The sequence below is a fragment of the Perca flavescens genome, chromosome 11 (assembly GCF_004354835.1).
Source record: "Perca flavescens isolate YP-PL-M2 chromosome 11, PFLA_1.0, whole genome shotgun sequence".
Lineage (NCBI taxonomy): Eukaryota > Metazoa > Chordata > Actinopteri > Perciformes > Percidae > Perca > Perca flavescens.
The window spans coordinates 9624632-9639907 of NC_041341.1; the positions used below are offsets into that span (position 1 = coordinate 9624632).

The window sequence follows — 15276 nt, forward strand, 5'->3', positions numbered from 1 at the left end:
GCTGAGACCAACCAAGTGTGAACTGTTTAAAAGGGAGGTCAGATATGTAGGCAGGATGGTCTCTGAGGAAGGTGTGCGTATTGACCCAAGAGATTTGGAAGCCGTCTTCGCCCTCATAGAAAAACAAACCTGCCATGGTGGGTGATGTTCGCCGGCTACTGGGGTTTCTCAGTTACTACCGTGCTTTCATCCAAGATTTTTCGAGGATTGCCAAGCCACTCTACGAACTTCTCCAAGTCAGAGGGCCTGCAGCCACGTTGGCACGAAGAAAACCAGAAAGGTCAAAGAAAAGAGGGGCACAGCTTACATCCACAACACAGATTGAATGGATGGGAGCATTTTGGAGAGACTCATCAATGCCCTCACTACCCCACCTGTATTAGCCTACCCAAACTTTGAGCTTCCCTTCACCCTCCACACTGATGCCTCTGAACAAGGACATGGAGCGGTATTATATCAGCGCCAGTCTGGAAAACTCAGGGTAGTTTGCTTTGGCTCCAGAACGTTGACACCAGCAGAGAGAAATTATAAAATGCACTCAGGAAAGCTGGAGTTCATGGCCCTTAAGTGGGCGGTGTGCGAAAAGTTTCTGGACTATTTATACTATGCCCCCTACTTTACAATATACACAAGGCAAACATTGATGCGGACACCCTCTCACGCTGCCCTCTTGACATTAGCAAGTACATGGCTGGGTGCACAGAGGAGCTCACTGAGGAAATAATACGTGCCACGTGGGAGGGAAACCAAGCTGCTCAAAGGAAGGATGTTGCCTGGGTGGCAGAGTTAAACCTAATCCAGGAGGGAACAGAAACACCTGATGAGCAGGGTCTGAAAATTGACCATGATGAGTTGGAGAAGGCTCAGAGGGAGGATCAAGCCATTGGTTACCTACTGAGACTAAAAGAAAGCCACCAGTTGGTGACAGAAAAGATCAGACTCCCCGTCTGCAGAGACGGGGAGGTCCTGCAAAGAGGTTAATGCATGAGTGGGGAAAGTTACACCTTAACAATGGGTTACTCTACAGGAAGACAAGCCAAAGATCCCAGCTAGTCTTACCATCAATATACAGGGACCTTGCCCTTGAGCATCTCCATGACAATATGGGCCATGTAGGAGTTGAAAAGGTCCTTGATTTGGCCAGAGAAAGATTTTACTGACCCTTCATGAAGAGAGACATAGAGGACTATGTTACCAAACAGTGTCGCTGCATTAAGCAAAAGAAGCTGGTGGCAAAAATCAGGGCGCCCATGGGAAATATCACCTCAAGCTGTCCACTTGAGTTAGTTTCTATAGATTATGTACATCTTGAAGCTAGCAGGGGGGGATATGAATACATATCATGGACCATTTCACTAGGTTCGCTCAGGCTTATGCCACTAAAAAGAAATCTGGAAAAACTGCAGCCGAGAAGATATTTAATGATTGAGGTGTGATTCTGCAGCCTGGCGATCAAGTGCTAGTCCGCAACTTGAAGGAGAGAGGTGGGCCAGGAAAACTGAGGTCGTACTGGGAAGAGACGGTCTACATCATTGAGGAAAGAATGAATGACGGTCTTGTGTATCGGGTGCGCCCAGAGGCAGGTGGTAATCGGAATCCTCAACTCACTTGTACCCTACATTGGAACTTACTACACTTGGTTAACGACCTGCCAGTAGACCTGCCACCACAAGTAGCTCAAGAGGCTTCAAGGAACAAAAGAGACACAAACAAACATACAAGGTACAAAAAGACTCCAGCTGTAAGATATAACAGTGATACAGACTCTGATGACAGTGACCAGCCAAGGACTTACTACTGGCTCAGAGTATCTTCTGAGACAGGATGAAAGGCTGATGGGAGGACATTTGATTCTGAGATTTTGAGAGAAACTTCTCGACAGAGAACTGGAAACATGTTTGCACCTGCAGAAGAAGGAAGAGTGATGGTGCAGCCAACGGAGCCAGAGGAAGAAGACCCACCTGGCACGCAAGAATACTTGCGTGCCAGATGCGTACCTGATGGGCCTGCATCATATCAGACTGAGAGTGAGCCAGAGCAGGAAATAACTGTTAGGGAAGAAGTAGTCAGTCCTTCAACAAACAACCCAGAGACAGAACCAGTTAGGAGGTCTACTAGGGAAAAGAAGCCTACAAAAGTGTTCACTTACCAGTCACTAGGTCAGCCCACTTATTATTCACAAGGTGTAGTAAATTCAGTAGGCGTTCATTCAGGGACAGTTGAGGGTCTACAGCATTACTCCCTTACATCTCAGATACCCTACAGGCTGACTCCATGCACCTACTTTTGTCATGCAATGCCATTGCTACCATATAACATACCCACACCTGTGTATTAGGGGAACTAGCGTAAGAGAGATTTAATTTTGTGTTAATACTAGGTGAGGTGAAAGGTTGTATTTTGTAAAATTAAGAGCGAGTGTTTTTTGTTGGGGAGTGTGTGACATACACAAATGTATGATCACATTTTTGTTTTTATTAAGTTTGATATATGTTGAAGTAATTATGATGTGCAGCAACATTTCACCTTTCTGGGTACATGTACTATCCCAACTGTTGTCAGTAGGGGGCAGTGTGAGACTTTATGTGCTGCATTGACTGTGGACTTCTGGGAAGCTGCACGTTATCGCTCATTCCGATGAGCGCAGCACGTTTTCATTGTCTCACTTATCCTTTTGTTTAGGTATGTATTTTAAATGCACATGCATATAAATGGTCACGAAACAGGATGGTAACATGTCAAACTATATGTATTAGTAAGGTTTTGTCTGTGATAAGTTAGCACAGTAGTAGGAATGCTAAAAGTATGCTAGCTATCAGAAATATAAAACGGTGGTTATGCTATTACTAGCTCTTCTCGATGTTGTTAATGTGTCTAAGTAGCATTGGGATAATACTATATCTTGCTTCTGCACATTGCATGTTCCACATTTTGAAGTTAGTAAAGTATACTGTTTGATAAGAATGTATTTTGTTATGTTGGTTGAGCTAACTTGCCTTAGCTAGTTGCCATGGGTATAACATTATCTGCCTGCTTCAGATTTAATTCTATATTGATTCCAAATCGGTAGCAACTGTCTAGTCTTTCTGAATAACAGTAACCTTAGTTATAGTTGTGCATTAATTTATATGTATATAAGATAAAGTGATGTTATACACTACATGTACTAATTAAAGAAGGTAAAAGATACTGGGTAGTATAGATACAAATGCTGTACAAGAGGATCTGGGTACACATATGTAACGTGAGTGCAGGATTTTCTTAATAGCCATGCTTGTGTATATTTTTATTGTTTATTTTGATAGAAATCCTGATTTGGATCATTTAAACACTGAGTAGAAAGTACTGCGACAGACTTTGCACTAATATTAAGTTGAATAAACATTCCGATGAGAGCAGCTACATTCATTGTCTCACTTATCCTTTTGTTTAGGATACTTTAACTGTCAACACTGACCCGTGCCCGGGAGGTGTTACAGAAGCATTGGATTGGAAACTAAGGACTAGCTAGGCAACATGGTGATTCATTGTGCATTTAGAAATTGGAAAAATAAACCAAACAGATGGGCAGCACAAAGTTTCCATAAATTTCCACTGGGAGATCCAGAAAGGAACCAACTGTGGCTTCTTGCTGCTGGCTTGTACATCAAGGCGGAGACTCTACTCAGGAAACTAGTAATACAAACAATATTTGACTTCATATTAGTTATCAACTGGGGAGGTTTCATGTTGATATGTTATCCCTATTCACTGGGATGTCTCCCCTTTATCCCTTCTGTTGTCCTCGGGTCGATTTTACCCATTTTCAAATGGTTTCCATATCAGAAATTTGTGTTACCTTCAACCAAACAATTTCCAAACCAAAAAAAGCAACGTGGATGGTACCCTGCAATGCTCTTCACAAGTTAAATAAATGATAATTTCACTACTTCTATTGAATTTGGATGTTTTATTCAATTCTATAGCATTTGTAAAAAATAGGAAATTGAAAAATGATTGTTGAAAACCCCCACAAAAGTTTCAAAGGCACAACAAAAAATATTTGAGAAAAGCCACAAAAATGTAGAAAAATACCAAAAAGTTGAGAAAATGCATACTCATGTGCTCTCTCTTTCCTAGGAACATAGAAAAATGTCAGTGTAACAGTTTAGTGTCATTTGTTCATACATTCAGTCACGTACTACCTTCTTTTCAAGTTTTTCAATCTCCAGCCTTGTTTTTTTTAATTAAAAGCCTTTTGTACTCAATGTTATGCTCCAGGATTCTCTTATATAGGGCCCTCCCATTGTCTGCTCCAACCTGAAGCAAATAAACAACATTGTTTCTTTGCAAGTCACTCTTGTAGAAAGTTGCAGGTATCCACTTGACTGCTGTGTTCCATGGTTCATTGCTTACCACATGTCTTTGTCTTGGCCTTGAAGTGGAGGCCCCAGTCTCGGGGTGAGGAAGAAGTTCCTCTTCCTGCTGAGTTTAACAACATATTTGAAATGATCACGTTAAGGACTCGTGTCTCATGTTCAGACCATTAGCAAGTCATTACAGACACTTCAATCACATTCACACGTTCACACACTCTCACCATCTGTGTTAAAAGTGGTAAAAAAAAAGTCAAAGGTGTACCCCCAAAGTGCTCTCTGAGCAGGCAGACACAGTGTCCTGATCATCTAGGACCTCCACTTGAGAAAATAAATGGCCTATTTGATCCATGTTCAGCAACCACATATGGCAAACATACTGGTGTATGACAATTAGTTTCGCTGATACCTCTGTATGGCACAGTGGGACAACAGTGGGCGGTGCAGCAACGCCATTGTATCTCCTGTCACTGTAGAGAACAGTAATACATTTCACTTCTCCAATATTCATATATAATTGTTGAATGAACATGTTCACATAGATTACTTGAAACATACCCTGTACATATGCCTTGGTTTCAGCTACTGCCACCAGAGTCTGAACAAATGCCCCCTTCCACTCCTTCTATCAGGGGGCGACCCTGATTGCTGGAGAGGGCCAGTTCCTCAGCAGGAGGTGTTTGTTGAGTCCTGTGGAGGAGGGCTTATTTGAAACAATACTAACTATGATTTGATTAAATTAATTCATCAGCTTTAACACATAAATACAGGATTTTTAAACAGGTAGCAAAAGGTAATGAATACATGAATGGTAGTAATACCTACCTGAAAATAATGCCTAAGCGGCTGAAATGTTTCGCTTAAAGGGGAAAAGAAGCACTCTATCAAGTTTACATGATTTACAAGATGGATTTCCACTATAATCAACAATTATATAAGAAACATGACAATTGTAAACATAAAAGAAAAAAGAAAAACCGTTATTTTTCGCCGCCAGTGCGCCACCATTGTGCAGTATTCTAACATGTGACATCACGGGGTTGGTTGGCTCTGGGCAGTGAACGTTAAGTTAGTGGAAGAGACAGTGAAAGACAGGTAACTTAGCTTAGTGGAAGATGGAGAATGAGGAGCCACAGGACAGAAGAATACGAAAGGGAGGCCACTATTGTATTGCTCCTGGATGTAAAAACGATTTTTACATAATTTTTCATAAACTGCCGCTGAAACGGAAAACTGTACTGCTGCGCTGGCTAATGGCTCTGAAGAGAAAGAGCCCTCCGATGGACGCTGACTCTAGGGTTTGCAGTGAACATTTTCTGGAGGAAGATTACATTGAGAAGACCTTTGAGTTTGGTAAACTAGTTGTTCGCCGGACCAAGAGACTAAAGCCTGAAGTTGCTCCTTTTGTCTTCAATTTCACTGCCTATAATGTGTGCTCTACTGACCGCCCAACATACTCCGACAACAGCAAGACAGAGGCATCAGTCCATCGTAGGGACAGGGCACTAAAACGGGCCAGCCAGGCAGGGAAGAGACAGGTAGGGCATTCAGCGACCCACAGAAGTCAGCATCAAAGATGCCTACACCAAAATCAAATAAACAATATTCACCAACATCTATTAAACGTATGATCATTATGAGCATTTCTCAGTCCAAACAGCAGCTCTAATAAACACCTGTTAAGTTACCCCTCCCAACCCAAAACACGTCCCCTAGCCTAAATATTGCTCAGCATATAATTTATCTGATGTATCAATATAACAGCCAAAATGACTCCGAAATTCAAAATAAACAACCATTAAAAACACCTGAAAGCATTCACCTAAATCTTGCGTCCTAATTTGATTCACTAGCCAGAGAAGGTCAACACAGTTGACGGAAACCTCAAAGAAATATTTCTTACCGTGACTCCAACTTTCCATAGCATAGTCAGGCTTACACTTTACTCCAAACTCCAGGTTTTACCACCCCTGAATAGGCTTGTAACAAAATAAGCCTTTTTGATTGGCTGATGTCCACTAATCCAGCTATATAAAATGTTAATTGTAACATCTATGGACAATCAATGTAACTTGCTACATGAGTAACATCCATCTGACTTAAACTAATGTTATAGCATATTAACATTTAAAATTATACTGTCAAAGAGTATATTATAGTTATGTTTATATCGTCAGTGTGTGTGTATATATATATAAAAATACACAGTAACTATATCTCACCAGGGGAGAAATAATTGGCACTACTGAGAAAATAATATATATTTTTTAACATCCCTCAGAAGCGTAACAAACATCCATTATAAATATATGTGTGTGTGTATATACAGTACAGGCCAAAAGTTTGGACGCACCTTCTCATTCAATGTGTTTCTTTATTTTCATGACTGTTTATGTCTGAATTATGTACTTAAAAAAAAAGTGTGAAATAACTGAAAACATGTCTTATATTTTAGATTCTTCAAAGTAGCCACCCTTTGCTTTTTTTGATAGCGCAGCAAACCCTTGGTGTTCTCTCAATGAGCTTCATGAGGTAGTCACCTGAAATGGTTTTCACTTCACAGGTGTGCTTTGTCAGGGTTAATTAGTGGAATTTTGTCCCTTATTAATAAAAAAGCAAAGGGTCAGCAATAGGGTGACAGTCAGTTACCAGGGGAGGTCTGCTGATTGTTGTTTTGACCACAGGGCCACAGAATTCTGTTCAATACAGTTTGTCTGTATGGGTTTTGCACTGCAGAATAATGTTGGTGATGTAATCTAGCACATTACATTATGTATTATTTGTATCTGCTATCACTTACAAGAGGGTGAATAATTTCTGTCAGATCACAGAATATGGCTGCGTTAGTGATGATCTCAGTCAAGTTATTGACAATAAACCTGGCTGAATGTAGGAATATCCTGACATCAAACTGTCTATACCACAGTGTTTTGACCGCAAACAACTAACAGTACAGTCGTTATTAGCTAACACCTGTAAGCATGAACTAACTCATGCTAACTTAGTGTTTAGCTAACTTAGTGAAGTTTATTAGTACCAGACAAAAAGACGACGTCTAACGTTATATGTAAACAAACTGCACATGGAAACATTGTTTGCGATGTCTGCCATCATATTCCTGTCTCTTGTCAACACCATGTAAGTTAGAATGTATTTGCTGTAACGTTACTGCATACAGTTAACCTTATCGGACCATTTGGCAGCGGCTAAAGCTAGCTTGACTTACCAGCTATTGATGGGACGCTCCAGTGTCTCCACTTTGACATCCTTCAGGGAAAGCATTGCCACTTCCAACACGTCTACCTCCCGGCACAGCAGGGAAAATGTGCACGCCATAGTGATGCAGGATTGACCACGCAATACATGGTCAAGATCAGCCTCTTGACAGCAGATGGACTCCGACACGGTGGGCATCGCAGTACAACAGCCACACTGACACCAGGTAGCGTTGCCAACCCGCTCTTCGCCCCAAACCACCACCGGCTGTTCGATATATCGACGTACCACTGCTCGGTTCCCACGCCGTATCGGCTCAAATGTGTACGCATTGGGACACACGGACTCAACAGGTCTTTCAAGTTCGTCTTCCTCCATTTAAAATCAAGTGCGTATTCAGTACGGTCCAGGAACACTTCACGCTCTTCACTCACCAACAGAACCAATCAACCCCGTTATGTAGGCTGTGACGTCACTCCAAAATGGCGACTTGCTAGGTAGATAGCTAGCTAGAAATTACGAAAATAATTTTGTCATATCTGTGGTTTTAACAACTTTTTAAAATAAAATTTTAGGCAAGGTGATTTTTTTTTTATATATGTAGCTACTACCAGTGCGAAAACATGGACGTTTCATTTCCCCTTTAAGGTATTGACTTAACATTCCAAATAGAAATACCATTATGAATAAATGGTAGAAATAAATAGCTAAAAGTTTTGCATAAACGGCTAAATAGGTTAGCTAAAACTACGGACTAAAGGTAAAGGATAAATGGTTCAAACATTCAGCTTCACTTCCAAGTAGTAGTAAGCTTATTACTAGGGCTGTCAATCGATTAAAAAATTTAATCAAATTAATTACATACTCTGTGATTAATTAATCGAAATTAATCGCATACATAAGTAACGGTGCCCGAACCGATACTTTTTAAGAAAGTAAAAAAAAGAAAAGAAAAAAGAAGGGTAGGCCTACTAAACAACAGTCGGTGACATTAAAGAAAGGGTTGTTTATTGCTAAGGCCATACGGTCAAAATTAAATGATTTGATAATAATCTATAACAATAACAATAACTTATTTCACTAGTAAATTGCTGTTGAATGACAAAAACGACCACCAGATGGGAAAAGGACATTTACAATAACTTCAAATGCACCACGAGGCTGTAGTTTACCAGTTTCATTGAACGCACTGTCTGTGTTGTTATTCCGACGGCAGCTGCACTAGAAATCTAGACGCACCCTAGTGGCAGCTGGCTGGTCAGGCTAGCAGATTGTTACATACCGGTGTTGAATCCTCTACAGTAAAACACAATCAAACTTTACACTGTTTAGCGTTAGCTGTCAGCATTTTAACAGTGTTTAATCCAGCTACTAGCTAGTGGTAGGCTAACATTAGCTGCTGTCGAATATAGTGTTAACCAGCGTCCCGTGGAGCGGTGTTTGTGTTGCCTGTATCGTCCGTTTCAGAGCATCAGAGTGAAGAGCAGACATATCAGTGGCACCAGATTTCGGTAGCCAGGGCTGACAGGAAGAAGTAACAAGTAGCTAAATGTTCCAATCAATGGTCCAGGCAGCACGTTCTCGTCTCCCTCCTTCATTTTACAGTTGAATGGTGGCTAGAACGGCTCCGGGTCAAACGTCAATATGGAATGGATTAATCTGCGTTATTTTGACAGCTCTAGTTATTACTGACCAAACCAACCTAAATATGGACAGTTTAGTTATTAGGAATGGATAAAAGGGTGCGGTAGTTCATCTGACAGGGCTCTGTGGGTAAAGCAGACCAAAAAGGTTGGGAGCCACTGAGCTACAGGACAACAATCGCATTAACTGTCACCGGGGTTATTGGCCTCGACGGACCAGACCCGGGCAGCAGACGCTGGCTCTGGGGACGTGGAACGTCACCTTTCTGTGGGGGAAGGAGCCGGAACTGGTGCGGGAGGTGGAGCGCTAGCGGTTAGATCTGGTGGGGTTTACCTCTACGCACAGTCTCGGTTCTGGAACCATACTCCTGGATAGGGGTTGGACTCTTTTCTTCTCCGGAGTTGCCCAGGGTGTGAGGCGCCGGGCGGGTGTGGGGATACTCACAAACCCTGAGCGCCGCTACGTTGGAGTTTACCCCGGTGGACGAGAGGGTGGCCTCCCTACGCCTGCGGGTTGTGGGGGGGAAAACTCTGACTGTTGTTTCTGCATATGCACCAAACAGGAGTTCGGAGTATTCGGCCTTCTTGGAGACCTTGACTGGAGTCCTGCATGGGGCTCCAGTGGGGGACTCCATGGTTATGCTGGGGGACTTCAACGCGCACGTGGGCAATGATGGAGACACATGGAGAGGCGTGATTGGGAGGAACAGCCTCCCTGATCTAAACCAGAGTGGTTGTTTGTTGTTGGACTTCTGTGCTAGTCATGGATTGTCTATAACGAACACCATGTTCGAACATAGGGATGCTCATAAGTGTACTTGGTACCAGAGCACCCTAGGCCAAAGGTCAATGATCAATTTTATAATCGTTTCATCAGATCTGAGGCCGTATGTTTTGGACACTCGGGTGAAGAGAGGGGCGTAGCTGTCAACTGATCACCATCTGGTGGTGAGTTGGGTCAGGGGGTGGGGGAAGACTCTGGACAGACCTGGTAAACCCAAACGGGTAGTGCGGGTAAATTGGGAACGTCTGGAGGAGACCCCTGTCCGACAGACTTTCAACTCACACCTCCGGCGGAGCTTTTCGTGCATCCCTGTGGAGGCTGGGGGCATTGAACCCGAGTGGACAATGTTCAAAGTTTCCCTTGCTGAAGCTGCGGCTAGGAGCTGTGGTTTTAGGGTCCTAGGTGCCTCAAGGGGCGGTAACCTATGAACACCGTGGTGGACAACGGTGGTCAGGGAAGCCGTCCGACTGAAGAAGGAGTCTTTCCGGGATATGTTATCCCAGAGGACTCCGGAGGCGGTTGCAGGGTACCGAAGGGCCCGAAGGGCTGCAGCCTCTGCCGTGAAAGAGGCAAAGCAGTGGGTGTGGGAGAAGTTTGGAGAAGACATGGAGAAGGACTTTCGGTCGGCACCAAGGTGCTTCTGGAAAACTGTTCGACACCTCAGGAGGGGAGAGAGGGGAACCATCCAAGCTGTGTACAGTAAGGATGGGACGCTGTTGACCTCAACTGAGGAGGTAATAGGGCGGTGGAAGGAGCACTTTGAGGAACTCCTGAATCCAACTAATACGCCCTCTATGTTAGAGGCAGAGCTGGAGGATGATGGGGGATCATTGTCAATTTCCCAGGCGGAGGTCATTGATGTAGTCAAACAACTCCACAGTGGCAAAGCCCCTGGGATTGATGAGATCCGTCCAGAAATGCTCAAGGCTCTGGGTGTGGAGGGGCTGTCCTGGTTGACACGCTTCTTCAACTTTGTGTGGAAGTCTGGGACGGTGCCAAAGAAGTGGCACACCGGGGTGGTGGTTCCCCTTTTTAAAAAGGGGGACCAGAGGGTGTGTGCCAATTACAGGGGTATCACACTTACCAGTCTCCCTGGTAAAGTCTACTCCAAGGTGCTGGAAAGGATGGTTCGGCCAATAGTTGAACCTCGGGTTGAGGAGGAACAATGCGGATTCCGTCCTGGTCGTGGAACAACGGACCAGTTCTTCACTCTCGCAAGGATCCTGGAGGGAGCCTGGGAGTATGCCCAACCGGTCTACATGTGTTTTGTGGATCTGGAAAAGGCGTATGACCGGGTCCCCGGGAGATACTGTGGGAGGTGCTGCGGGAGTATGGGGTGAGGGGGTCTCTTCTTAGGGCCATCCAATCTCTGTACGACCAAAGTGAGAGCTGTGTCCGGGTTCTCAGCAGTAAGTCAAACTCGTTTCAGGTGAGGGTTGGCCTCCGCCAGGGCTGTGCTTTGTCACCAATCCTGTTTGTAACATTTATGGACAGGATATCGAGGCGTAGTCGGGGTGGGGAGGGGTTGCAGTTTGGTGGGCTGGGGATCTCATCGATTCTCTTTGCAGATGATGTGGTCCTGATGGCATCATCGGCCTGCGACCTTCAGCACTCACTGGATCGGTTCGCAGCCGAGAGTGAAGCAGTTGGGATGAGGATCAGCACCTCTAAATCTGAGGCCATGGTTCTCAGCAGGAAACCGATGGAGTGCCTACTCCAGGTAGGGAATGAGTCCTTACCCCAAGTGAAGGAGTTCAAGTACCTCAGGGTTTTGTTTGCGAGTGAGGGGACAATGGAGCGGGAGATTGGTCGGAGAATCGGAGCAAAGCTCTCGATCTACCGGTCAGTTTTCGTTCCTACCCTCACCTATGGTCATGAAGGCTGGGTCATGACCGAAAGAACGAGATCCAGGGTACAAGCGGCTGAAATGGGTTTCCTCAGGAGGGTGGCTGGCGTCTCCCTTAGAGATAGGGTGAGGAGCTCGGAGTAGAGCCGCTGCTCCTTCGTGTCGAAAGGAGCCAGTTGAGGTGGTTCGGGCATCTGGTAAGGATGCCCCCTGGGTGCCTCCCTAGGGAGGTGTTCCAGGCACGTCCAGCTGGGAGGAGGCCTCGGGGAAGACCCAGGACTAGGTGGAGGAATTATATCTCCAACCTGGCCTGGGAACGCCTCGGGATCCCTTAGTCAGAGCTGGTTAATATTGCTCGGGAAAGGGAAGTTTGGGGTCCCCTGCTGGAGCTGCTCCCCCCGCGACCCGATACCGGATAAGCGGACGAAGATGGATGGATGGACAACTCAATGGACTGTCACAACACTGAATCAAATATTTAAAGTCCTTTTACATGGAGCCAACATTTGCTTTGTCAGGATTTTCAGTATGTGTATTATCAGAAGGTTGAAACATATACCTGATAGCTTTTCCAGTAATTTGTATCTTATCTGCTTCTTAGTTCATTTAACATTATAAGCAGGATATAGCACAAGCTCAATCATAAAGGCCCTGTACACCAACACAGGTGTTTTCATTAATTCTGCCTTTTTAACTTTGGCTCAGGTGAAGGTAAAACAAAGCTATTCTGGAGTTACATGCGTCAGTAGACTTCATGAACATAATTACCTTATGAGTTTCAGCCAGAAGGAAGTGCCTGATTCCTTTACTTTGTCTTTTAACTTCCTGTCTGCATCAGAAATGGGAATGTATATTGACATCTGCTGCTTTTGACAATATTACATACAGCCCGATTTCCCAGGACATGTGCTTATTATTGTGTAACAAAGTAACTATTCAAAATGATATTGTTATACAATATGTACTGTATATATTACATTGTTGGGTGAAAAGATGTATTATAATAAATGTTGATAAATCTGCTTCCAGACCAAAATCATTTGTTTTAATGATTGACAGTCGCAATCAGAATGGGGCTAATTACAAAGTAGGTTTTGACTTGGTGCTTACAATAACCATACATATATTTAAATAAACAATAAAGCAAAGTACTGCAACAGTTAAAGAACATTAATATAGAAAAGAAATATTACGATAAAAATATGGAAAAAAGATACTATTAAAATACTAGAATTGATACTATAACCAAATATGCACAATATAGCCATTTTGAATTTGGAAGCTGGACAGTTTATTGTGATTGCAATATGTGACATTTTTTCCTCTGTTTATCCATATCATGGATATTTAAGTGGTTTAAAGCAAAGAAGTCCCTCAACTAATAAATAAAATGTATTAGTCATGTTTAAGAACGAGGCAGGCAACTTTAACAACATGAAGAGAAAACAATTCATTGTCTTTATATATGTAGATTACTTCACATATTCAGAATAAATAAAAATTTGTCATGATAATGTTCACATCAATGTAATATCTTACAAAAAGAATTTCTGTTCCTATCTAGTTAACATAAGATGGTTAATTTTTGGTTGACATGCTGAAGAATATTTTAATGAACAACACTTATACGTCCTGTGAACTAGCAGCGGCATCATTTCAGTCACTCTACAGACATCTCTACAGTATGTTGGCATCACAGGAATCAGGCTGCAGTATCTGAAGTGTAATAATTAGTTTAATAGATCTTCTAAACCATGGGTAGAAAAATGCATATACTATTGGATTTAGACAGGAGTTACAATAAAGTAGCCAGACCCCAAAAATTGAAAAATCCACACTGGTTGACAAGTCCTGGCCCGCGATAGAGGGATAAAAATAAGGACAGAAACATATTAGAAACACAACCACGACAACACCAAGAGTCCTGGCAGCTTTTTTCTCTGATTTCTTTGCGGTTACAGTAACCGAATCCTGGAGTGTAACAGCTGCAATATGAGACCTCATGGCTCGAGCCTGAGATACAGCCACCACAAATACTCTCATATACAGAACTATGATAACAGCAATGGGGCCAACAAAGGTCAACATGACATCAACAGCTCCTGTTACGAAGTTAATTACAACTACACACTCTCCATAGCAGGAATTGTATCGATCTGGATGTTTTAGAAAGTCCATCAGTATCACCACATTGTAGAACACAGAACAGGCCCAACACAGACAAACACAGACTTTAACTCTATTCTGAGTGACTTTGGTGAGGTAGCACAAAGGGTCACAAATGGCAACATATCTGTCAACTGATATGAGCACCATGTTTCCTACTGAGGCAGATGTAAGGATAGAAGAGGCATAGTAAAAAAATCCACATGTCAAGCTGCCCAAAACCCAGCAGCCCCCTATAAGGAGAGTTCGAACCGGCATAAGCAGGAGGCCAATGAGGAAGTCTGAGACCGCCAGTGACAGAATGATCAGGTTGGTAGGGCTCTGGAGCTGCCTGGAGAGGAAGAAAATCATCACTGAACATATTATATTAAGCAGGTGTAGAAGTCACAAAAACATAGTCTGTAATCATATGAATAGTCCAATAAACATAATATGTACAGATACAATGCAGTAAAACATCTAGTAATATTTTTATATAGCCAAAATGTCCTCATCAAAAGCATGGAAAACACAACAGACACAGTACATGTATCCATTTTGTATAATACTGCATGTGTCTAGTAGATGGGGAGAACTTAAGAGCATGCATCAGCTTGGATCAATACAGTAATAGATTCACTGATAGCCACAGAGTTATTGGTTATAGTAGTAAGAGTAATAATACTATGCAAGTATGTTTTAATGCTGAATGCATTAAATTGTTCTCATCTTAAATGTTATTTTCATAATAAGCCTTAATATAACAATATACAGTATATATTGTCCTAAACTCAACAGACACAAAAAAGTAAGTGTTTGATATTGAGAAAAACTATATTTTATATTATAATTATAAGTTTATGCCTGAAGTGGGAGATGGAGATGATGACCAGCAGGTTGAGAGCCACAGTGAGCAAAGAGATGCAAGACAGCAGAATGTAAAGAAATATGGTCTCAGCGCGATGTTGCATTGGCTTCCTGCAGGAGGTGTTGAGTAGTTGTGGAAAGCAGAGTTCAGAGTCTTGCCGAGTCTCCATCATCAGAGAGTGAAACGGAGACGAGAGGCTGCTGAGATCTGGCAGCTTTCTGACCAAAGTTCTCTGTCATGAAGCCGATGTATCCAGCTCCTCCCTCGTTTCACATAACCGAACAAACAACTGAGCGATTCTGTGATGAAATACACTCATAGCGAGTTGAAACTTGTTGATTGAACCTCAACTCTGTGGAATTTTTTTTAAAGTTTTAAACAAACACCAACGCAACAAAAATGATATGTAGATATGATGT

General features: G+C 42.8%; 1 protein-coding gene and 1 long non-coding RNA gene across 3 annotated transcripts; both read right to left on the minus strand.

Annotated features, from left to right (window-relative positions):
- Nucleotides 1-4017: 4017 nt before the first annotated feature.
- Nucleotides 4018-7640, minus strand: LOC114564661 (uncharacterized). Of its 2 annotated transcripts, XR_003693796.1 has the most exons (5): nucleotides 7582-7640; nucleotides 4914-5045; nucleotides 4621-4825; nucleotides 4396-4464; nucleotides 4018-4299 (listed from the first exon to the last, which is right to left on the minus strand). It is a non-coding gene; the product is annotated as an uncharacterized LOC114564661 (long non-coding RNA). The 2 variants fall into 2 exon arrangements; XR_003693795.1 differs by having other exon boundaries at nucleotides 4018-4464.
- A 5881-nt stretch (nucleotides 7641-13521) lies between these two features.
- On the minus strand, nucleotides 13522-15026 carry LOC114563613 (trace amine-associated receptor 13c-like). Its single transcript, XM_028590411.1, has 2 exons — nucleotides 14854-15026; nucleotides 13522-14341 (listed from the first exon to the last, which is right to left on the minus strand). The coding sequence occupies exons 1-2, from the start codon at nucleotides 15024-15026 to the stop codon at nucleotides 13522-13524; spliced, it is 993 nt and encodes a 330-aa protein (XP_028446212.1).
- Between the last annotated feature and the right edge of the window lie 250 nt (nucleotides 15027-15276).